Source organism: Chanodichthys erythropterus, chromosome 8, assembly GCF_024489055.1.
Source record: "Chanodichthys erythropterus isolate Z2021 chromosome 8, ASM2448905v1, whole genome shotgun sequence".
Lineage (NCBI taxonomy): Eukaryota > Metazoa > Chordata > Actinopteri > Cypriniformes > Xenocyprididae > Chanodichthys > Chanodichthys erythropterus.
This window is the reverse complement of record NC_090228.1, coordinates 44,693,273-44,718,437: the sequence shown is the minus strand read 5'-3', so window position 1 is coordinate 44,718,437 and position 25,165 is coordinate 44,693,273. Positions and strand designations below refer to the sequence as shown.

The 25,165-nt window shown below is 35.2% G+C and overlaps 1 protein-coding gene and 1 pseudogene across 1 annotated transcript; both read left to right on the top strand.

Moving 5' to 3' along the window:
• Nucleotides 1-17,757: 17,757 nt before the first annotated feature.
• On the top strand, nt 17,758-18,705 carry LOC137025035 (aerolysin-like protein). The gene has a single exon (XM_067393051.1). The coding sequence runs from the start codon at nt 17,758-17,760 to the stop codon at nt 18,703-18,705; it is 948 nt and encodes a 315-aa protein (XP_067249152.1).
• Nucleotides 18,706-21,611: 2,906 nt separating this feature from the next.
• LOC137025308 (aerolysin-like protein) lies at nt 21,612-23,214 on the top strand (annotated as a pseudogene).
• Nucleotides 23,215-25,165: the final 1,951 nt, after the last annotated feature.

Genomic DNA, 25,165 nt, shown 5'->3' with positions numbered 1-25,165 from the left:
AAGATCCTTGATTCACTTTTCTCAGTAATGTGGTTTTCATCTGGGTATCCAAGTTTTCTACCATTCCACAAGACATTCATCTTAGCTTATAAAGCTCGCCACTGAGCATTAATTCTCAGCAAACCGACCCTTGGTAATTAAAGTTTAATTCTATTGAAAACCAACCTAATAACAGCAGGCTCATGGCAAAGGCAACACGAGGGATGACCAACAGCCTCCTTTGCGATAAGGCATTGTAGGTGGTATGGTCTTGCCTCTTTCCAGCGCTCTGAGGCTTTCTGCTGCCGAAAAGACCATGATGAAGCAGAGCTTCTTTGAGGCTCAGCAGAAGGACATGATGCCAAAATGTTTGAGAGCCTCTCCATATTTTTCTCTGTAAAGAAAATACAAAATAAAGCTGTAAAGGACGATTTAGATGAGGACCAATTAAAAGTCAACTGATCAATATTTTGAATAAACTTTCATGATTCAGTATCAAACTGGACTACATTGTGTTCTTAATCCATCTACTGCACTGACAGTTTTGTCTAAGGGTTTTGTCTTTAATTACTTTACTTTTACATGAATTTTAGATTTAAACTTAAAATCATCACTGTTATTTACCAAATTCCTCTTGAGGATTTAGTATTTCTGAGGGAACCTCCACACTGGATGACAGGGAACACTCAACCGGGTGGCGTGTGACTGTCAAACACAGAAGAATAACAACAGGTTAGGCTATAACTGCATTCATGTTCTTTTTTTTTCAACCTACTGTATATACTGAACAATTTTTGAAATCAGATATATTTCTGTTAAGTACTTGGTAATGTCTTCTATAATAGTGCCACAAAAGGGTTTATGAACTTTTTAATGTCTTTTTGGAAACTGGAGTATTTTAAATTCTCAACAATCAATTACAGTGTTCTAATTTCAGTCGGTCCACTATTTACACAGTAAATTCCAACAAACGTCAAATAATTCACATATAACCTGTAGCTGAGGCTTGGCGTCGCCCTCCTCGTCTTCCCCTCGGCTTGCCACGACCTACAAAGACCCTTTTAGAGGTCCGTGGAGGGTCTCCTCCAGAGCCTGACCGCTTCCTCTCCACAGCTGCTCTCTGTATGTTGGAGTGAATATTTCTTGTAAGACTGATGATGTTAAACGTACTGGAACCAAAAGAAATGTAACTAGTGAAAGGAAAACACAACTAGTGTGTTAGTAAGGTGTTACTGGCTTGAATGAGCCTTGGCATAGAAGTCTCTGTAACTCAGGTGGATGGAGCTCCATTTTTCCAAAATATATTCCCTCATTTACATATGCCACAGAGCATGATAGGATGTTAATTGCTTAACTGCATCATGCAATATACCTGTCTGAAATCTAATACACTCATCCTTCCACATTCATTATGTTTTTACTTCAATTTGTCCCCATCTGTATGTTCAAGTATAAAATGATTGAGGTGTATAAAAACTCTAACCCTGGCTTCAGCTAGAACGTGGTCATGTTTCAGTTCAAGAGCCATGCGTCTCCCCTCTTGGTAATGGGGGTCCTGTGAGTCAAGGATATGTCTGGTGGCCATTGCAACACTGACAGATACAGACACAGACAGACTGACAAAGACAGATAAGACAGACAAGTAGACAAAAAGACAGAAAGAGGAAAGATATAGAGAAATAGAGAAATTGAGATAGATAACAGATAGAGATTGAAGAGATGGATAGAAATATAAATGGTGAGATAGATGGACAGAGATAGAAAATGATGAAGAGAAAGTTAGAGGTTGGCTCTTAAAAGTGCCTTTGGGTTTTGTAAATCAGGTGTATAATAGGATGAAGGTGAAGTTTGACAGGATCTGCAGGGAGAACAGAAAATGTTCATTATATAGTGAAGGCTAGATATGTTGAAAAAAGGTTTAAAATGTGTACCCCGATAGTGAGAGATACCAATTTTCTTAAAAATATTTAATAAATCAATAAAATTCACGTTTTTTCCCATTTTCTGTATGACTGCACAAAAGGCGCGTCTTTTTTATTTTTACTTCTTTTTTTTGGCTGTTAATATGGAAATCATTGGTCGGCCTTTAATTCGTTGCCCTAACATGTAACGTTAAACCATGTGAGTCTAATGGCAAAGAAAAGCATCAATTATAACATTTAAACAAATTTGATCATTACATTCAAGTCTCGTGGCTTACCTGGGAAGTGGTTTGAGCGCAATGAAGAAGAATTCGCGGCCTGCAGATATCACCCAATCGCAAAGCGGACTGGCTCCGTCTGTCTCCATAGCAACGGATGCTGAGGCTCACGGGTAATGCGGGCGTCCACTAATTAATTTATTTTTTTTATTTTATTTTAATTTAATTAATAACCACAACTAATCCCCGTTCTCACAATAGAAGGAGAATCAAATAAAACGGATGGTCATGACACTTTCGTGTTTAATGTGTTGAAAGAAAGATGAGGATATCATTAAAAGAGAATCGGCGGTGGGTCATCAGGGAGTTTTAGCTGACGTCTTCAACATAGTAAAAGTAGATAAGGCTCATGGGTACTGTAATATTTAGTTTAATGTTCGATTTGACACACCAAATACATGGAAAAACGGCATTTCTCCGAAAAGAAACCATAGCACAGTGGTTAGTAGCCTACAGAATATAAAGCAATACAAACAAGGATAAAATCTCCTGGTTAAATGTTGAGTAATGTAGTGGTTTAAGTTTAAAAATGAATAACAAATGAGAAAAAACAATGCTTCCGAGTGGCAGAAAGAAAAACGTGGTGCAGACACGAAAGATGCTTCCTATTGAAATACATTAGATCGAAAGTCGTGCTGAGTGACACGAAAAAAAGGGGAAATTCGTGTCCACGAACACGAATCAATAGATTAAATTTCGTGACTATGTCACGAACTGCCGTGAGACTGGGTTGCGTGATCAAAACCATTGATCTGAGGCTCAATCCTGATGCTATCCTGTAAATATTTTTCTAATCAGCAATAAATCAAACAATTTCTGATCAACCCATATCAATTGCATGCTTAAAATAACATACCGGTTAAAGCCCCGCCCATTTCAAGACAGCCTCGCCTACTTCCTGGTTAGGCCCCACCCACTCCGAGTACAGATACAGATAATTCATATGGTTAACAGATACAGATACAGATAATGCTGTACTCGCTCATCCCTAGTAAATACCTTTCGATGCCTGCATCGATGGCAGTGCCCATATAATGAACACAATATCATTGTTTTATGGGCATATAAGCAGTTTCTAATAGCCTAATAAAGCACAATTTTATCATTTAGCATTACTTTTTTAATGGAAAATAATTCTGACTTATGTGCATGTGACATAATCAGGTGCGAGTTAAGTTTTTGTGAGAAAAAATCTCAGATAGGCCTAATTCTCATTGGTGTTTCAGTCGCATTTTATTATAGGTCTACATTCAAAAATAATGTAGCTAAAATAGCCTACCGGTAAACAGGCCTGGCGCTACGGATAGGCTACAACAATAATGCTATATTGCCATAGACCTATTTATCAAAATAAAACTGATAAATCAAAGTGGAGACAAATGCCTACCTCAAAAAAGGTCTACATTTACTGTGTCATTATTCTTAAAAGTAGCCTAATGTAAATTATGTTTGCAGCTGTAGGTTTATTGGCCTCGATGAGTCTGAGACTCCCGGTCAGAGATTGTGTCTCAGATGGCATTAAAGGATTAGTTCACTTTCAAATTAAAATTTCCTGATAAAACGGTTGAAGGTCAAAATTGCAGTTTCAGTGCAGCTTCAAAGCGTTCTACACGATCCCAGACGAGGAATAAGGGTTTTATCGAGAGAAACCATTGCTCATTTTCTAAAAAAAAACAAAAAAAACAAATTATATACGTTTTAACCATAAATGCTCATCTTGAACTAGCTCTCTTCTTCTTCTCTATTTGAATTCCAGCAGTGGAGACACTGCTAAGTGTATTACTGCCCTCCACAGGTCAAAGTTTGAACTAAATTGTTATATACTTGCACTAGCATATTGTATATGACAATTTAGTTCAAACTTTAACCTGAGGAGGCTACATTTTGTTATAATATTCATTCAAGTTCATTTTACTGCACAAATGCAGAGTTAAAAAAATAAGTGTTTAAAAGATTACATGTATTGGAAAAAATATTAAAAAGAAAATGTTAGCCACATATTGCCAATCTAGAGAAATACAGCCTAAAATAGCCTAAAGTTTGTCGATATTCTTAATGAATATTCATGAATATTAGCTGGTTATTTAGAATGATTAGAAATAAAATCAATAGGAATTGACTTAATATAGGCCTATGTATTGTTCATGCATACAAACAGTTATTAAATAGATATCGGCCTAACCTTTTTAAATCCCTCATTTGGGGCTGAGCCCCCCTAATATTGAAATAATTGACCCTGCTCCAAACATGTTTTTGCGCATGTGAAGGATGCTGTTTTGGGACATGAAAGCATTGTTTAACAACATAATAGGGGTAAATATATTTTAACATCCAAGTGCTAATAGAAACAATTGGATTTGAGCTGAATGAGAGCCCAACACTTTCGGTTGAAATACATTTTTTTAGGCTTTTAAATATTGTTTGTAATGAATGCCATTATAATTTGTTTATGATTATTTATACTTTTTATAACATTTTTCAGTCTTGTTTTGTATTGAATACCATTAAGGATTTGTTGTGGAAATAGCCTAATAGCATATACATGTTTATAGCTTAATGCTTGTGTAAAAATATAGCTTAAGACAGTGACATAAAAGACCAAACTCAGTAAACATCATACTAATAAACCATACTATGTACAGCAAAGCAGATGAGCCCAGAATATGAACACAATTCGTTTAATTAGCCTACGTTAATTGTTTTTCTCTTATAGAAAACCGTTATAAAGAAAAAGCTTAATGTCGCTTAATGTACCCTACTAAGTGATAGGCTATAAAAAGATCAAATTCTGGATGAACAAATTTTTCTGTGTAGTATGCTTTATTAGTACAGCATTTAATATAGGCTACACATTTATCTGGATATCACTCATTGTTTCTACCTTAATACATTGTTTAAATTAATATGTTAACTATAGCCTATACATTTCTAAAATTACATAACTTGTACAGTCACTTTTGATAACAGATTACTCCAAATTATAATGTTGACATGCATTTCCTATAAAGCTGCTTTAAAACTATAGGCCTATGTATTGTGAAAAACGCTATACAAATAAATGTGAATTGAATTGATAAACTGATCTACGCTATAGGAGCTCATTTATAGATAAAGGTATTTTTCACACACGTCACGTACAAAAGATGTTGTTTTAACGACATATCTTATTTTTATGAGAAAAGATGTCGTTTTTATGACATCTCGTTTTTACGAGAAAAGATGTAGTTTTAACAATATAAAATCTCGTTTTTACAAAAAAAGATGTCGTTTTAATGACATCTCGTTTTTACGAGAAAATATGTAGTTTTAACCCTCTGGAGTCTGAGGCTGATTTGGGGCTTGGAGAAGTTTTGACATGCCCTGACATTTGTGCTTTTTTCAGTTGTTCATAAACATATAAATGACAAAAGTGTCATTACACTGTATTCAGCACAAACTAGGCTACAATAATATGTGAGGAACATGTATGTACATGTTTGTATTTTTGAAGGAATAATGTTTATGCATGGTTATTGAAAAAACAAAAAACTTAAATCACTGAAATAAGGCCAAAAAAAGTATTATAAATCTGTGTTCACAAGACTTCTGGTTATTGGAGGTTGTAGACTAGAGTTTTTGCTTCAGAATTATGTAAAAAATTATGCTGACTACTCTTTCATATAAAACAATAGAGAGATTTAAATTTTGTAAGACACTTTTTGTCAAGAAACACAGTATGCGTGGAGGCGTGAATCTGCATGAATAATGGGCCATTTACACCTGAGAAGACAAAAGAATTGCATAATAATGACCTGAAATGACTTGCATATTAATGAGGCCTTTCAGTCAGGTAGGCTGTGAAAAAACCCTCTGTAATAATGTCTCAGTTCATCATAAACAGCAATACTGTGAAATATTATTACAATTTAAAATAATTGTATTCTATTATATTCTTTAAAATATAATTTATTTCTGTGATGCAAAGTGTCTGAACAATTATGTTACCTCTATGGCATTTCATATAGGCTTTTAGCTTAAAAGCATGCACATTTGGAGAAATATTGATGGATTCTTATATATTTATGTCAATTTTCTATACTGAGAAGTAATATTTATTGTCATCAATATGAGTGCTGGATACTGTGTTTTTAATTCATACTTGCAGCCGGAGGGCGCTCTCTGTGCATATTTAGTCCACAAATTATTCTAAAGAAGAAGAGGACATTTCAGGAATGGTGTTTTTAATTCATACTTGCAGCCGGAGGGCGCTCTCTGTACACCTTTAGGCCACAAATTCATATAAAGAAGAAAAGGAACTAGGAACTAACGGCATGTCTTCTAGAGATTGCTAACCATGGCTTTACCATCCAAATAAACACTTCTCAAGACAATAAATACACGACTGAGACGATGTATGCCTGTATTGCCTCTGAATTTGCCTCTGAATAGCGCTAGCTCCGTGGGCGTGGCCGCATTAGCGGGTAATGAGCTGAATCACAGACTTCTGACATGGCTCTCTTTTCATACAGATTACATAAACACAGAATGATTGTTTTTGATTTGACTTGCACGATTTAAAACCTGACATTTCAACGTTTCTTTAGACGTAAGTGTCATTTTTTTTGTCATTAGTATTCATAAGTTACAGTTCATTTTCTGAGAACTATCAGATTGGACTTCGTTCAGAGGGAGACGAGAGATCACGCATCATGTTAGTTTTCTTTATTTTACAAAAAGCACAACATTGTGTTTTTACTCTGAGTGTATACAAATAAAAGAAGACATTCTATAGTTTTAATGACATATCTCGTTTTTACGAGAAAAGATGTAGTTTTAACGATATAAAATCTCGTTTTTACGAAAAAAGATGTCGTTTTAATGACATCTCGTTTTTATGAGAAAAGATGTAGTTTTAATGACATCTTTTTACGAGAAAAGATGTAGTTTTAATGACATAACTCGTTTTTACAAGAAAAGATGTCGTTTTAATGACATAACATCTCCTTTTTACGAGAAAAGATGTAGTTTTAATGAAACATCTCGTTAGTACGACATAATTGAGTGGAAAAAATATTATGTATGTGGCAGCAATGCGTCACCGTAATTATCACATTAAAATATGTCTTAAATTGTAATAATACATACTATTGTTTTGTATAAATAAAAACAAATTTAATTACCATGATAATAATTCATATATTATATAATATATTAAATGTATTAATAGAATTGTTATTAAAGTACCTGCGAAAAGTTTTTTAAACCAAGAAAATTACTTTCTGCTCTTGATTGAAAAAGTTTTATAACTTTAATTATAAGCATTAATCTGTATTTAATTTTTGCAATGAAGACTATCCAGTGTTATTTTATATTATTTACTTACCTGAATTAAAACCTACTTAACCTGAAAAACTTAGTTTCATAGTTTTCCTGTTGTTTGCAATTTGTTTATTTTATTACTGACTTTTTACTAAGTGTTTTTTTTTTCTATGAAAATAAAACTTTATGTTGAAGAAAAGTGGATTTTTTTTTGTGCTGTCAATTATAGTTCTTAGAAAATCGGAATCGGCAAAAAAACGAGTCTGACGCCTACATAAACATTTTCAGTTGGTTTTATGACTGCAAGTCACTGTATTTAAATGCTATTGTGCTTTGAATTATCGCATATTTTGTGTATGAGTATACAGTAAGGGAAATACATAGCAATACTTGCATATGATTTGACAGTTTTTTATTCAGTTTTAAAAAACCTAAAAGGTGTGCATTATACCTGACACCTGCACCCTGCACGATCACTTTACTGTTGGTTTTATGACTGTAAGTCATTCTCTTAAAAAAGCTACTGAAGTTAGAAATGTGTGTAGAAACGAATGTAACTTTAGAGATGGCCCCTAAATTTGTGAATCTCGAACGTTCAACATCAAGCCAACTTTATGGCCAGTATTACACTCAGAAGCGCTTACTTTTATATTCTGAATGCATCTGCTTGCCTGTAGCCTATAGTATAGCTTACATTAGCAATAAGGTGTGTGTTTGGTCTTTTTTTTCACTGTCCCTTGCTGGTGGAATGATCTTCCTGCCTTCATCCGGAATGCGGAATCCCTGGCAATATTCAAAAGACAGCTGAAAACCCATCTCTTTCGTGAGCACTTAACCTAATCTTAAAAAAAAAAAAAAAAAAAAAAAAAAAAAAAACTTCTTATTCCTATCCTTTCACTTCCTCTAATCCCTCTCTATTGTAGCTTTGGATAATCTGAGCACTGCCTATAACTTGTATTATGAGCACTTCTTGTCTATTTGCCTCGTCATAACGACTCGCTTGTTGTATTCCTCACTTGTAAGTCGCTTTGGATAAAAGCGTCTGCCAAATGAATAAATGTAAATGTAAATGTAAAATGTCTTTTACATCTCTGTACTAGTCCATTAGGCTACATTAAGTGTTTTATATGTCCCCACAACGGGGAATCCTGGAGTGTGACGTATAAGGGAAACTCTAGTACTGCAGCACAGCGCTGCGCTATAAAGCAATATATAGCTTCCTCAGATGTAATATTTTATCTGCGCATCAATGTTGGGGACGGGAATAACTATTGGTGTAATGGTACACAAAACCCACGGTTCGGTACAGCAGGTGGGGAGAAAACTAAACATAAAATTGGTCCTTTTTTGTTAAACAGTAGTTTACTGAACAAATTATGTCTATTTTTAAATATATTAAATTAAATTAGAACTAAAAGTTTCTCAAGGATAAAAAAATTATCTCTGCTAATGCTATAAACTATGAAGGGAACCCTTACTTGAACATTTAACTACTATAATTATTGAAGGTTAACAACAGAGCAAAACTATTAGCCTTAATTCAATCGCTATTTATTTTTAGATATAATAATAAACACTAAAATACCAAATTGTATGCAAATCTGTAAACTGCTCATAAGGCAGTTTTTGCATTAACTTCAAAATCTAATTATAAAATTATGTTTTACTCCAATTCGTTGTTGAAATATCATTTACAGTTTTTCACGACAGATTTATTTAAACATACATTTTAAATTATCAAGACATCACTAACAGATTAAGTAAAATATAATGAATATATAGGCTAATACAGTGCATATATTAAGTGAAAGAGTTCATTTCTCTGGTGAACTAATAAGCTGTGGACTATGGCTTTTCTGAGGTAAATGCTACGTGACATTGGCTATTGTTTACAAGCTGTTTTATTGACGTCTTTCCACTGTTGAAACACTTGATTGAGCGATTACAAGAGATATGACTGTTTCAGTAAGTTGTACTGTATCTTTCGACATACCTTCAGATGTTCATTCATGTTTAGGCTATTCTGTAACTTGTATTAATGAGGAAGAGATTATCACACTCACTCGCGCTCCGCGCTGCTGGTTGAACTAAAGGGCCTATACAGAGATCTGTCACGTCACATCAAAGTGCATCAAGACGGCATTTTCTGTTTGAATTTCATGATTTCGTGGACACAATTTGAAGGACAACACTTTTTTTTCTTATCGAAAGTAACAAAATGCAGAGCTTATTGCGATTAATAGGTGACCTTAATGTTGCAATGTAATTGCATTTTTTTATGCAAACAGACAATTACAATATTTACAGAAAACAAATTAAATGCAGAATACAAATACAAAGACCAACAAAACATACATAACAGTACAATTTGTGTGTGTGTGTGTGTGTGTGTGTGTGTGTGTGTGTGTGTGTGTGTGTGTGTGTGTGTGTGTGTGTGTGTGTGAATGTAAGTGTAACTGGGTATGGTAATGGAAATATATGAATAAAGGAGCATGTGGGAAAGTACAACAGACTTAACCAGAGTTTAAAATATATATATATATATATATATATATATATATATATATATATATATATATATATATATATATATATATATATATATATAATCAAAGAGGAGGGGGAAAAAAATAATAATAAGAATTTTAGTGACAATAATAATGATGAAGAGGGTAATAGTATCACACAAGAAGAGAAAAAAAAAACTGGTAAATGAGGGATGAGAAAGATGACAAAAGCAATAGTGATAGCAATAATAATGATAATAATAATAATAATAATGATAACAATAACAACAATAATAATAATGATAAATCCAATTAATAAGAAATGACAAATAGTAATAATAGTATTAGCAGTAGTAATGATAAACATATTAACAAATATACTCATTTCATCCGGAATGAGGGGGGAGGTTAAAGGATCAGGAAGAGGACCAATAAAGATAATAGTAGTAGTAATAGCAGTAATAATAATAATAATAATAATAATAATATTGGTACAGCCATTGATAGTAATGATAATAGTAGTAGTTATAATAGCAATGATAATAATAAAAATAATAATAATATTAATAATGGTAATATTGATATAGCTATTAATCATAAGGTTTTATAAAGCTGCCTCTGACACCCCTCATGGCCATGGGATAGGATAGACCCCCGCCAGCATCATGTTGCAACAGGCTATCAAGGTGAGGTGCTGCGAGGGCCAGGGTCCCAAACTCCATACCCAACCCCAGCTGTCCCACACATGCCACGCTTACCTTGCCTTTGTTTTTTTGTTGTTTTTTTAATGTTTTTTTATAAATATGGCAGCTTTCATTGTTATACTCATGATATGTTTGTCAACTAGTGTATAATGCATTAAAAAAGTATGGCGTGCAGCATGGAACCAGCCCAGTGCAAAGCCCAGGCCGCCACGCACACGCCACACTTACCCTCTGTGTGCTTGTGTGCTTTTTTTTTTTTTTTTTTGCGCTTTAAACTTGTTTTATATTCCAAATGAATGTGTGTGTGCGCCTCATCTAAAATGTGAAGCATTAAAACAGCGAGACAAGTGCTGAGCCAGCCGGAAACAAGAAATCCCAGGTGAAAGTACAAGCTGGAGGGCGAAAGCCCAAGGCCCCCGGCCCCACACCACACTAACCCACAACTAATCAGAACCGCACATGGCAGGGGCTAGTATGCCACAGCCGACCAGGATCCAGAAGCAGCGAGAGAGAGAGAGCGAGAGAGATTTAAATGTAATCTTTAAAGTATTTTATTTATATTTAATATTAATCGGTGTTGCTACCTCTTCCTGACCCCCACCCCCCAGTCATGTGTGAATATTAATGGTGTATCATTGAGGATGGCTTCAGACAAAGAAGGTCAGTGGATTCATGACTGTAGGAAGTTAAAGAGAGATGACCAAGAGGGGTGTAATTCTGGTGTATTATTGTGAGTGGAGGTAGACAAGTTTTCCATGGAGATGTACTCTATTAGTAAATTTTTCCAAGTTGTAATGTGTATGGTGTTCCTTGATTTCCAGTTCATGAGGATAGTTTTCTTGGCGATAGTTAGAGCCACCAGGAGTAATTGACTGTTTGTATTGTTTAAATTGATTATGGATATGTCACCTAATATACAGAGGGAGGGAGACAGCGGGATGTGACATCCCATAAGGTTGGATAGTGAGTCAGTAACGTTTTCCCAGAATTTTTTAACTGAAGTGCAATCCCAAATAGCGTGTAAAAAGGTGTCTGGAGTGTTTTGTGTGCAATGTGAGCATGTTTCTGAAGCGAAACCCATTTTAAATAATTTCCGTCCAGTTAGGTGAAATCTATGAAGTACTTTATACTGTATAAGTTGTAAGTTGGCGTTTTTTGTCATGAAGTAGATATTTTTACAGATTTGTGTCCAGAAAATTGGTATTAGGAGCAATGGATAAGTCAGATTCCCATTTAGCATTGGGTAGGCTTATTGTATTGTCTGATTTGGATATTATTTTATATATTTTGGAAAGTAGTTTTTTTGGAGAGGTTATATTAATTAGCTCTAAGATTGGAGGGGGAAGGTCTAGATTAATTGTCTGAGTGTCAATTTTTGATTGAATAGATGATTTGATTTGTAAATATTCCAAAAAACAATTACTCCCAATGCCGTATTTCTGGACCAAGTGGGAAAATGGTGCCAATTTATTATTAAGGAGGATATGTTGAAGTTGTGTGATGCCCTTATCTACCCATGTGCGTAAGTTGAGTGGCTTCTTGTTAACTATGAAATCTGGGTTATTCCAGATCGGGGTGTATTTAGATGGTGCAAGAGGGGTGTTTGTGATTTGATGAAATTTCCACCAGGCTGTCAGAGCTGCGGCTATTGTTGGTGTTTTAAAACAGTGATGCTTTTTGATTGTCTGATTGTAGAAAGGTAATTCTGAAATGTTAATGTCTTTACAAATTGAATGTTCAATATCTAGCCATGTGCTTTCTGATGGGTTTGGGTGGATCCATTTGTATATGTTTTGGAGCTGGTTAGCCAAAAAGTAGTGGTAGAAATGTGGTACTTCCAGTCCTCCTTGTGTTTTTTGTTTTTGTAGTGTAGATAATTTAATTCTTGGGGTCTTATTTTTCCAATAGAATTTAGTGACAATTGAATCTAGTGATTTAAACCAGGTGAGGGTGGGTAGTGCTGGGGTCATTGTAAATAAATAGTTTAATTTAGGGAGTATAGCCATTTTAATTACTGATATTCTGCCCATAATGGATAGTGGTAAATTCATCCAGTGATGCAGGTCATCATTTATTGTTTTAAGTAATGGAGTAAAGTTGAGTCCAAACAGCTCTGACAGCCTGGGGGAAACCTTAATGTCTAAGTATGTGATATAGTTGGTGCACAAAGGAATAGGTGGTGTCTGGGATGTCACATCCAAGCTATTGGAATGTAATGAAAGTATGGCTGATTTACTCCAGTTGATCGAGTATTCAGAGATATTTGAGAATGAATCAATGAGTTTAATCGTTTCTTGTAATGATGATGTGGGGTCTTGTAAATATAGTAATATGTCATCAGCGTAAAGACTAATTTTGTGCTGCATGTTTAGTGTTTGAATTCCTTTAATGTTGCTGTTTTGACGGACGGCTGCTGCTAATGGCTCAATGAAAATGGTGAATAATGAAGGGGAGAGTGGGCATCCTTGTCTAGTCCCCCGTTGCAGTGTAAAGATACGTGATGTTAGTCCATTGGTGATGACAGTGGCTGAAGATGATGTATACAGAATTTTGATCCAATTAATGAATGACTCCCCAAAACCAAACCTCTCTAATGTGGAAAACAGGAATTTCCAATTGACCCTATCAAAAGCTTTTTCTGCATCGAGAGTAACTATGATGGTTTTGGTATTTTGAGTTGATGAATAATGTATTAAGTTAAAAAGTCTGCGTGTGTTGTTGGATGAAAGTGTAGCAAATTAGCTCAAAATAAATATGAATAATTAATCATAACTAGTTATAATTAATTATTAATATTTTAATCAGTCAATAAAATTAACTTAATGTAATAAAATTAATATTACAAACAATTAACCTGTTGTTCAATGAACACACAGTGTTAATTGTTTATTAACTAAGAAATGTTCATTTCCAGGTTATGGGAAATAACAATCTTATTCTACTAAAAGCCTGTAGTCAGGACCGACATGAATAGGGACTCCCGTACATGAGCGCAAAACACGGACAACCTTACGTGTGACATGAACAAGACTTTATTAACTAGACTAAACACTTAAACTACTCTAACATTCACACACATACATGCATACAGTTTACCAAGAGAGAGAGAGAAAGCAGAGTACAGGAAGCAAGAAGTTACAGCATTGTTGGACATTCAGCAGATCAACAGCCTTGAGCAAACCATCAGTTTAGTTTTAACAGGCCCTTCTTTAAAAGGGGTAAGGATACTCAATGTATCCGATAATGAGACTAAGTTTGATACTTGCATGTCTCTCCAAGTTGAATTAAAACTGTCCTGATGCAATTTGTGGAGGCTTCCGTTGAATCTTTGCTGATATTTTCTTGACGAAAGAGAACCGGCTGGATTCAGAGGATCTTTGGTGAATGGAAGGTCTAGGCCGAGGCCTGGCACAAGCTTGGGGTTCCTTAGAAGCTTCTAGCTTCTTAAAGCATCATCTTGACGTCAGCATTCATCAGTAAAAGAGAAGAAGAGGAGGAAGAGCAGGAAGAGAGGGGGTTCCTTGTGATCAGTGAATATAAGGGGTGAAGATGTCACACCCTCTTGAGGTGTCTGAGCCAATAAGGAGTTCCCCTTTCAGAGGGAAGTTTTACGAGTCTTTGTTCTGTAGCAAGATATTAGCATAAGACACTGGATTGGATGAATGAAAGAATAACCTTCTAGATTCTTATAATACTAATGTGTCACAGAGTTAGTAACATGTGACATAAATTACCAAATAGGAAATGAAAGTTGGAGTCCGTAGATACCAAGCATGCTGCCAATGTGATCTCAGTTAACTATACATTTGCAACTATGGAACATTAATACCAAAATAGTTCAAAAGAGAGAATTAATACATAGAATAAAGCCTATAAAAGGAAAGTCATGAGATGGGAAACTTGGATACATGTTTATACATTTCCCAAGTGGTTATATAGAGAATACATAGGATTAAGAGAGTTTATTTGTCCTTCTCAGGAAGAATGAGTCACTAGTCTCTCCAGAATTCTTCTGGGTCATAAAAGTACCATATAACTGTAACAGGACACCTAGGTTGGCCTGTGTGCTAGCAACATTGGGATGCTGGTTACAGTTTTAGGGGGATGAGTTCAGAGAACTTTGATAGGGAGAGTGAGTTTATGGGTAATTCATTAAATACAATGAATAATTGTGTGGCTGATTGGTCCAGACGTTACAAAAGTCTACCTTTGATGAAACCGGTTTGATCTGGATGGATTATGGATGGTGTGACTTTTTCTATTGTATATGCTAGTGCTTTGGCAATGATTTTAATGTCTACATTGATTAGGGAAATCGGACGATAACTTGACGGTGATGTTGGGTCTTTATTTGGTTTAAGAAGAAGTGAAATTGTGGCTGAGTTCATACTATCTGGGAGTTTTGATTTTTGTTTTGATTCGTTAATAATACGGATGAAGAGTGGTGATAAGATAGACCAAAAGGGTTTGTAGAACTCAGCAGGGAATCCGTCGGGGCCTGGTGCTTTATTGTTTGGCATGAGTTTGAGAGCATTAAAAAGTTCATGTTCTGATAAGGGAGATTCAAGAGTATTTATTTGATGTTTACTGAGTTGAGGTAGGTTGATATTGTTGAGAAATGAGTCAATGTCTTTCTGATCTGGATCTTTTTCAGAGGAATATAATTTACTGTAAAAATTTTGAAAGATTTGATTTATTTCCTCTGGTGAGTTGGTGGATTTCCCTGCTGTGTCTATAATCACTGGTATTGTAGCTTTTTCCTTATTTTGTTTGATCTGATTTGCCAAATATTTACCAGATTTGTTATTATGATGGAAGTTTTCTTGTCTTAGCCTATGAATTAGGAATTGTGTATGTTTATTGATTAATTCGTTCAATTTGAGTTTATATTTTCTTAATGAATCCTGTGTTTCTTCTGTTGGGTTATTTATATTAATGTCTTCCAGTAGTTTGATTTTTTGTTCCAGTTCAGCTTGCTGATCCTTTTCTTTCCTTTTTTTGTAAACGGAGAATGAAATTATTTTTCCTCTTAGTACTGCTTTTCCTGTTTCCCACAGAAGAGATGGAGATGTTTCCGGGGAGTCATTCACCTCTAGAAAGCATGCCCACTCTCTTTTGAAATAACTGTCAAAATCATGGTCTTTCAGAAGAGATGTGTTAAATCGCCATCTGGTAGTGGGTTTATGTTGATTAATTGTGTTCCATTTTAATGTTACCGGGGCATGATCACTAATGACTATTGGATGGATCTTCAATTCAGAAATATTAGATATGATAGAATTACTGGTGAGAAAGAAATCAATGCAGGAATATGAGTGGTGAACTGGTGAGAAAAATGAGTATTCCTTACTGTTAGGATGCTGTAGGCACCAACTATCGCCAAGACCAAAATCACTCATGAACTGTTTTATGATTTCTGCAGATTTGCAAATGCGTTTATTGCCTAAACTATTACATCTATCTATTGTTGGATCTAGAACTGTATTGAAATCGCCTGCGATTATGACAGGACAATTAGAAAAATTTGAAATTGAAGAGAAAAAGGTCTGGAAAAAGGATGGGTCGTCTGTGGGCCATACAAGTTGCCAATTGTGACTGGGCTATTATTAATGGAGATGTTTATGATAATGAAACATCCTTCAGGGTCTGTAATGGTGGAATTATGAACAAAAGAGATTTTTTTATTGATTAGAATGCATAATCCTCTTTGCTTTGTATTGTAGTGAGCTGAGAATAAATGACTGAAATTTGATGATTTAATTTTGTTATAATCTGATTCTGATAGATGTGTTTCTTGCAGGAGACATATGTCAGCTTGTAGTTTATTTAAATGGTTAAAAACTTTGACCTTCTTTGTCTGAGAACCAAATCCACGAATGTTCCAGGTTACAAAAGTGATAGATGACATGTAATGCATTGTACACGCGTGCACCGTACTGAAAGCCCTGAACTGAAATGGTTCGGTACAAATATGTGTACTGTTACACCTCTAGGAATAACGTTATAATCTCGTTCATGGTAGAGAAAGCTGCTTACATGTAGGCTATACACAGGGAAAGACAAACATAAACATCTTTTGTATCTTCATCAGCTTTTCCACATATATACTGTCCCTGATAATCATCACATATACTTACTGCTTGCTCCATTTCTGTAAATCCGTTTTTTGAATTAATGAATGAACGACTCTCTAGCCATTGCACTGGTCTTCGTTAACAGCCGCTTGCACCACCTGCTGGTGAGGAAGACTAACAGCCGATGGAGATTATGCATCGGCAATTTAGTGCTATTCCTGCAGTTTCCGGAAGTGCAATGTTGAATTTTCTGTTGAATTTGAACCACTGAATTTGTGAAAGTGAATTTGTAAAGCGAAATAAAATGGACTGAAAATTGCCTGTCGAATATTAAAAGTTGTATTTTTAAACCGACCAAATATTTTGAAATCTGAAATGTGAATATAAATTATTGCATTTTTAATAATGAAAATGTGTGCGAAATATACAACCATGTTGAATTTCAGTCCATATAAATGCAAGCCCTAAAAATACAATGCATTAAAATGCAAGCATTTTTTTTTTAATTAGTGCAATTCAACAAGTTGTTTTGTATCAAAAACTTTTGCCATTATTCTACTGAGTGGCCATATCACTGCATGCATGGGCTGATAATTTTTTTAATCGTGTCGTAGCTAAACAAGCTTGACTGGAAAATAACCAAAGCCATTACTTGCCATTTTTAGAACCATTCGGCCTGACAGTGGAAAAGCATATGTTTCCAAACATGTGCATTGGCTCATTTTGCTTACACTCAAAGGTCATTGGGCTCTCAGGCAAGATCCCACTTGGTCAGTCACTGACGTGACATTGAATGTGACTGACTGAAAGGGAACTGCACATTATGCATGATTGCCTATCCAGACACACCTGATTCAATTCATCAGCTTATTAGCAATCCAACATGTACAGTTGTTGTGTCTCCACAATCTTGGGTGGGAAACATTGCAAGAAAGTATATAGCTGATGTTAATTCTGATTTGTGTTTATTATTTTCAGATCAATTTCATTCAAAGATGTCCTACCCAACAACTCTACATCTAATTGGTGGACAAGGAGGTGGTCAATTTTCATTAACTGGTGAGAACAACGGTGCCAGTTTAGAGAAGATCGGGGTTTGGGTTGGAGGATGGCAAGTGAAGGCTGTCAAGGTTTGGCTTTCAGATGGGAGAGATCAAACTTTTGGACATCCAGCTGGAAATCATCAAGAGTACAAGTTCCAGCCTGGTGAGTGTTTCACCTCACTGTCCTTGTGGGGGAACGGAGCAGGATCACGTCTTGGAGCTATCAAATTCAGAACCAGTCTTGGGAGAGAATTCTTTGCAAAGATGACAAGCTGGCCTTTAAAAACAGAATATCCTATGGATGTCGGCTCTGGATATTGTTTGGGAGTTGTAGGAAGAGGTGGTTCCGACATCGACTGCATGGGATTCATGTTTCTCAATGCAGTTCAATCAGCAGTTCTCACCAATGTCAACTATCCCACTATCAACCAACTGATACCAAAGGTGGCAGTAGAAGAAATCAAATCCCTCACTTTCAGGAACAACTCCTCCGTCACTCAAGAACAAAAAGTTGAATCCTCAAAGAAAATAACCAACACATCTTCATGGTCTGTGAGTGCAAGTTTGACAGCAACATTTAGTATGGAAGTGAAGGCTGGGGTTCCAAAGATTGCAGAAGTTACAGCAGGATACAGTATCAGCGTTGGACTTGAAAGTACTTACAGTCATGAGCAGACAGATGAGAGAACCGAAACTCTGTCTACTGATGTCGATGTGCCACCAGGGAAGAAAGTGGAAGTTAACATCACCATTGGAAGAGCCAATTTTGACATGCCTTACACTGGCACAGTGAAGATCACCTGCAAGAATGGCAGTGTGTTACAGTACGAAACCAAGGGCACATACAAAGGCGTCACTTACACTGATATCAAAGTGGAGACTAAGGAATCTCCTCTGTAATGTTAACACTGCAAAAAATGCTGTTCTTACTTAGAATTTTTGTCTTGTTTCAAGTCCAAATATCTAAAAATTCTTAGATCAAGAAGAATTTTCTTGACAAGTAAAAATTATTTTCTTGTTTTTAGGAAAAATAAGTCAAAATTAAGTGAGTTTTTCCTTAAAACAAGCAAAATAATCTGCCAATGGGGTAAGCAAAATAATCTTAATCCAAACTGAAAACAAGTTTATATATCTTATTTTTGGTTTGAAATAAGATTATTTTGCTTACCCCATTGGCAGATTATTTTGCTTGTTTTAAGGAAAAACTCACTTAATTTTGATTAATTTTTCCTGAAAACAAGAAAATAATTTTTACTTGTCAAGAAAATGCTTCTTGATTTAAGAACTTTAAGATATTTTGACTAGAAAAAAGACAAAAACTCTAAGTAAGAACAGCATTTTTTGCAGTGAAGACAGATTGCACATGTAACACAAGTTCTTTGATTACTTCTAATTTGTAATAGTTGTTTTACATTAAGGCCAGTTTTTTGGTGTTTTTTGGTGGTTGGGTGTTTCCCCTGTGTGTGTGCGTGTACACACACAACAGTTGCTGTTTTCAAATAGTCTTATATGATACCAATACACAAATATTCATATAGATTCATACTTTGTGTAATCACTTTAAAATAAACTCTAGAAACAGGTTCTGTAATAATGTTTTTTAAATGAGATTTAGTTAAAATAAAATTATTAAATAAACCCTGTGTTACAAGCAATGTTTCCTGGAATTATTTTCTTGCTGTGCAAAACTTCTCTCTTTTGAGTGGACTTTTCGGCCACATGAGCAAAAATATTCCTGGATTCAGACCTGTACATACACACAAAAAGTGGTTACATCATGTAGTTGTAACTTTAATGTGCTATTTCTATTGGATTTGACAATGTAGTGATATAAAGCCACATTTCTGAAAAGAAGCAATTCAGGTTGTCCTAAAACGCAAATTTATCCACTTTGAAACCCGGTTTCAAAACATAGCGGTTTCACCTTCCCAAAATGCTGGATCTGTCTGGCCGAAGTGTGTATACACAGAAACGTGTCTCCGTGTGGACAGGGCCTTAAGTTTTGAGCAATTGGGAGAGCTATAAACTCATAATTAAGAGGAAAAAAGTTAGAATTGTGAGAGAAACTCGCAATTCCAAGAAAAAAAAGTCAGAATTGCAAGATTTAAACTTGCAATTATCTTTTTAAGTTTTATAAAACAATCTTCCATAGATATTTGAGGACTTGTACAGCAAAAAAGCAGTGTAGCAAATTAGCTCAAAGAAAAAAACATTAATAATTAATCATAACTTGTTATGATTAATTGTGAATATTTGGATCAGTTAAAGGTTGGGTATGTTTTTTTTCTTTAACAACACTGTTGGACATTGTTGATATTTGAAATCACCCCAAACAAAACCACCCCTCTCCTCATTGCTCTGCCTCCAAAACTCACACTCCAGTCCTAACCACCCTGCTCCGAGTCGGTGTCAAACCGCAGCCCGTCCACTGCTGGCATGCGAGGCGAGTGCACTATCAATGACACCTCATTCCAGTGCTTCCCACACATAGACTTTACTTGGGCGGGCCGCCCACGTATAATAACGGCCGCCCAAGTATATGGAGACACATTTTTGCTTTTATTATTTTTATCCTCTTATACTTTTATATCCGCCCAAGATAATGAAACCATCCGTGGTCGATTAACTAGTCGTTTCGTACCTGCTCGTTATGTTTGCTTCAGAACTGTTTACTTCCGCTAACATTCCCACGGGCGCTGCATTTTGCAAAGTCACAAAGGGGTGCTGTTGCGCTTTCTACAAGCTCACGCAACAGCGCTTCAGACTGCTTCAAAGTGATTCTCAATCAATGAAAAGCGCAGATTTATGCCAAGAAATTGCTAACGAACTCAAGTTGATGAAATATTACAATGTCTACTTTATGGCCTTTATATAAAATGTTTTATACGGTTGTAAGAATCTGAAGAATCAGCCTGCAATAGTACAGACATTTCAAAATAAGAGTACCTGTGTATTTCGGGCTTGTTTATAATTAAAAGGCACACGCTGAGTTTTTTCTTTTTCTTTTGGGCATTATTGGTATTTTGGTTACACAATAAATTGTATTTAATTTGATTTCCATTTAATTCATAGTAAATTTTTGTAGTCCCCCCCACCACAGGAAGAAAAGACTAAGAACATTATTTGACACATATATTATTCATTATATAAATTTGACTAGTAAAATCTGTGTCCCATTCACTGAGAGAGACACTATATGACAGCAAGGAGAATATAGGAAAAGTTGAACCATTTAAATGCTGTAATTTTGCATAATTTACAATGCATAATAATGCATAATATTAGTATGTTATTAAATGTAATATGCTATGTAATTAAAATTAATTTAAATAAATAAAAATACTGTTAAAAATCACAACACCTCACACTATATAGAAAAATCACTCCATGCTCTCCAGACTCATTCGCGCTGCTGCTGTGATGTCATGTGCAAACAACCTATTCAATATTCCGTTTCACTTGGAAACACGTCACAACACTGGAGAAAAGTTGTTTGCAACTTCCGGTTCACGCAGACTTTAAAGATAGAAAACAAATATTCTGATATAGTGAGATATGATATAGGATTCTTAAGAAAAGAGGGGTAAAGAAAGTTGTGCCTAACAGAAATTTGACTTACGGACAGATAAAGTCAGCCCGGTGTTCACCCTTAACTGTATTGCTCAAACCGAGGGTTTAAAATTGGAAACAGATTTTAATGCACTAGGAACTATAAGTGGAAAAGTAACTAAAGTTTTAGAACTAGTTATATTGACATTAAAAACAAAAAAAAAATGGATTCTGAAAAGAGATTTAGAGAAAGTAAGATGCCAGCAAAAAGATCAAAAGCCAAGAGAATGTTAAAACTGTCAAAGAGAATTTTCAGAGCCCAGATAAAGAGTTGGAAAAAGACCAGAGTAATAGTGGGATTTTGAGAATCACAGTCTGGATTTTAACTCCTGGAGTTCAATGACGAACAGAATAGTGTAAAAGAAAGAATATTGGAATTATAATTGTAAATATAACTGTGGTTAGTTATATTTTAATTGTCAGTAAATCAGTAAGAGTTAAAGGTGCTAAAGAGGATGTTTTGTTTTATACATTTTTGCAATATTACTTGTAACTGTCTTTACTAACTGATAAAAGACTATTTATTAGGTGCACTGAAAGGAATATTATTAATATACATCATCTGTGCACGAGGTAGGGCCTTAAAAACATCAGCCAATCGTTTACGCAATCATCGCATAAACGATTGGCCCTCTGGCTTGTCAATCACTGCCGTGACGTTCCTTGTGAGAGACGAGCGCGGCTGCGCGCTCCAGTAACTTTCCACACTCTACAGGCGCCGCATGCAATGGTTTTGTCCGGAGACAGGAGTAACAACTGCAGATTATGAGTTACCTGCGGTGAGCCCGACATAATGAATCCACTAACACGACACAGCGAATGCCGGTGGTAAACACTCGTGTTCCAATACGAGTGTTTACGAGTTTTGGGAGGCGTTCCTTCGAAGGAGGGGGGTTGTTCTTATGCATGCGCTCATTTCAAAAACTCAGTAACAGTCTTTGGATTCTCAGTCGACGAAAAGATCCTCTTTAGCACCTTTAAACAGAAAGGACAGTAAAATCATATGGTGCTTATGCGGACAGGAGAAAAATAACCCCTGCAAGACAAACCTGTGTCAACTGAAGTTTAATTAAAATAATGAAATTAAAATGATAAATTAAACAGATTATTACTAAGAGATATTAATGGATAAAAGAAAAAGTGATATTTAGATAACTAAATTTTCAAATTACATTTGTATAGACATAAACTTGCTGTTGAAAAATACCAGAAAAATAAAAGGAAAGAAAAACTGAAGCTTAGCACTATCTCAGTTTGTAACATGATAGTACAATCTAGAGCGAGTTAAGAAAAGTTACAAAAAAGATTTCTTTGCAAAGATGGCAATCTGTGGTTTAAAAACAGTATATCCCATGGATGTCGGCTCTGGATTTTGTTTGGGAGTTGTAGGAAGAGGTAGTGCCGACATGGGATTCATGTTTCTCAATGCAGTTCAATCAACAGTTCTTACCGATGTCAACTATCCCACTATCAGCCAACTGATACCAAAGGTGGCAGTAGAAGAAATAAAAAAAAGTCACTTACATGAATGACTCCTCTGTCACTCAAAAACAAAAAGTTGAAATCGTAAAGAAAATAACCCACAAATCTTCATGGTCTGTGAGTACAAGTTTGACAGCAACATTTAAAATGGAAGTGAAGGCTGGGATTCCAAAGATTGCAGAAGTTACAGCAGGATACAGTATTAGTGTTGGACTTGAAAGCACTCAAAGTCATGAGCAGACAGATGAGAGAACCGAAACTCTGTCTACTGATGTCACTGTGCCACCAGGGAAGAAGGTGGATGTTAACATCATGTAACACTTGTGTGATACAGTAATAAGTACAACTAAATAAAACTTAATAGCAATATCCAAATCTTGAATAACTCAATCCTTCAACAGCAAAAAATTTAGTAAAAAAGAAAATTTTATATATATATATATATATATATATATATATATATATATATATACACACACACACACACACACACATAAACACTATATATATATATATATATATATATATATATATATATATATATATATATATATATATATATATATATATATATATATAAATGTATATATAATATAGAGTAGTCAACATTTGAAATGGATCAAAAAAGAGTTAAAAGTTCTCTTAAAACCTTCTTTGTAGGAATTGGCCAGCCACTTCTGACCAGACTTCTCCAGTTGGTAGATGGATGTACTAGGGTCCCACAGTTTTCTGCAGCTCTGAGCTGATGGTACTGCTGCAGTCAGTTTCTTTGGCTGACACTGCTGACCAGTCCTCAATTTTTTTGTGCTTCTTCAACAGAGCTTGGTCAGCACATCTGAAGCAGCACATCTGCCTTGTGTCTTGTTGCTGCGTCTTGTTTTTTTCACAGTAAACTGTTCAGCAACCTTGTTAGCCGAGTTTGGCTGTTCCTCACCCAGTTGTGTTAATGTTAATATTACTGTATATATTGTGTGTATTGAAAATTGTATTTTGATGCTTTGGAAACGTTGTTCTTATAACGTTCAAGCCAATAAAGCCCCTTGAATTCAATTAATTTTTGTGTGCGTTTAATTTTGGAGGGAAAAGGGGAGTGCTCCGATAAGGTATAATACATTTACAGTATGTGCTGTATATATTTTTCTTGTGCTTCTATGGTCATTAATTACGAACATCCTAAAGTTATGTTAAGTTATGTGACACATTCACATAAATATATACATGCACAACAAGTGAATATCAATGAATGCCAGAAGCTGCTCAGTGTTAAGTCAAGAAAGAATTTGTCAACAGTGAAAAATATACAAGGCAACCAATTGCGTTCAACAAAATATTTAATTATACATTACATCCCGGGAGAGGGTAGGTAAATTTTCCTTGAATGTTCGGTCTTCAAAGAAACTTGCTTGACTTCCTACAGGGAAGCTGTAAGTAATGCTATAGTTTAGGGCTGCACAACGATTAATTGCGATTAATCGTTTGCAAAATAAAAGTCTGTGTTTACGTAATATATGTTTGTGTTCTGTGTATAATAATTATGTATATATAAATACACACACATACATGTATATATTTAAGAAAAATGTTATATTTATATACAAAATATTTAAGTTATATATAATATAAAATATATGTAAATATATATATTTATACATGCATATATTTCTTAAATTTATACATGTATGTGTGTGTATTTATATACATAATTATTATACACAGAACACAAACATATATTACGTAAACACAGACTTTTATTTTGCAAACGATTAATCGTTGTGCAGCCCTACTATAGTTACTTGAATTTGTGGGTGAGAGCATTCCATTTCCAGAAGCAAACCATGTTACAGGCCCCAGAGGAGACTGGTTCTTGAGACAATCAAGCCCAATGCAGCTGGACAGAACTGGGAGTGGTAAAGAAAGAGGAAACAGTGTTAAGGTTAATATATTGAAGGACAAAATAAACATTGAAATCCTATGTTTCCCAAACATTTTCAAGAGATTGAGATTACAGAAGTGAGAGCACACACCTATAGTTAGGTCCACACTCATTTGGATGTTTGTCCGGATTTCTGTTATTTTGGCTCTGTACCCCAGAGGAGAGAGGAGATGGAGTTGGTTAGGAAGAGGTGGGAGGGTTTGATGGCACACCTTCCCTGGAAACTGATAACAACATCTAACTTTTATAGATTGATTTTCTTACCATAGTTGGCTGTGCGTCATTTGGATGCACCAATCGGGCCGAGAAAGGGATCCGGATGTATGGTTTCCCAAA

Excerpts from the sequence above, each read along its gene's own strand:
- LOC137025035 (XM_067393051.1), top strand. The coding sequence starts at position 17,758 with ATGTCCTACCCAACAACTCTACATCTAATTGGTGGACAAGGAGGTGGT.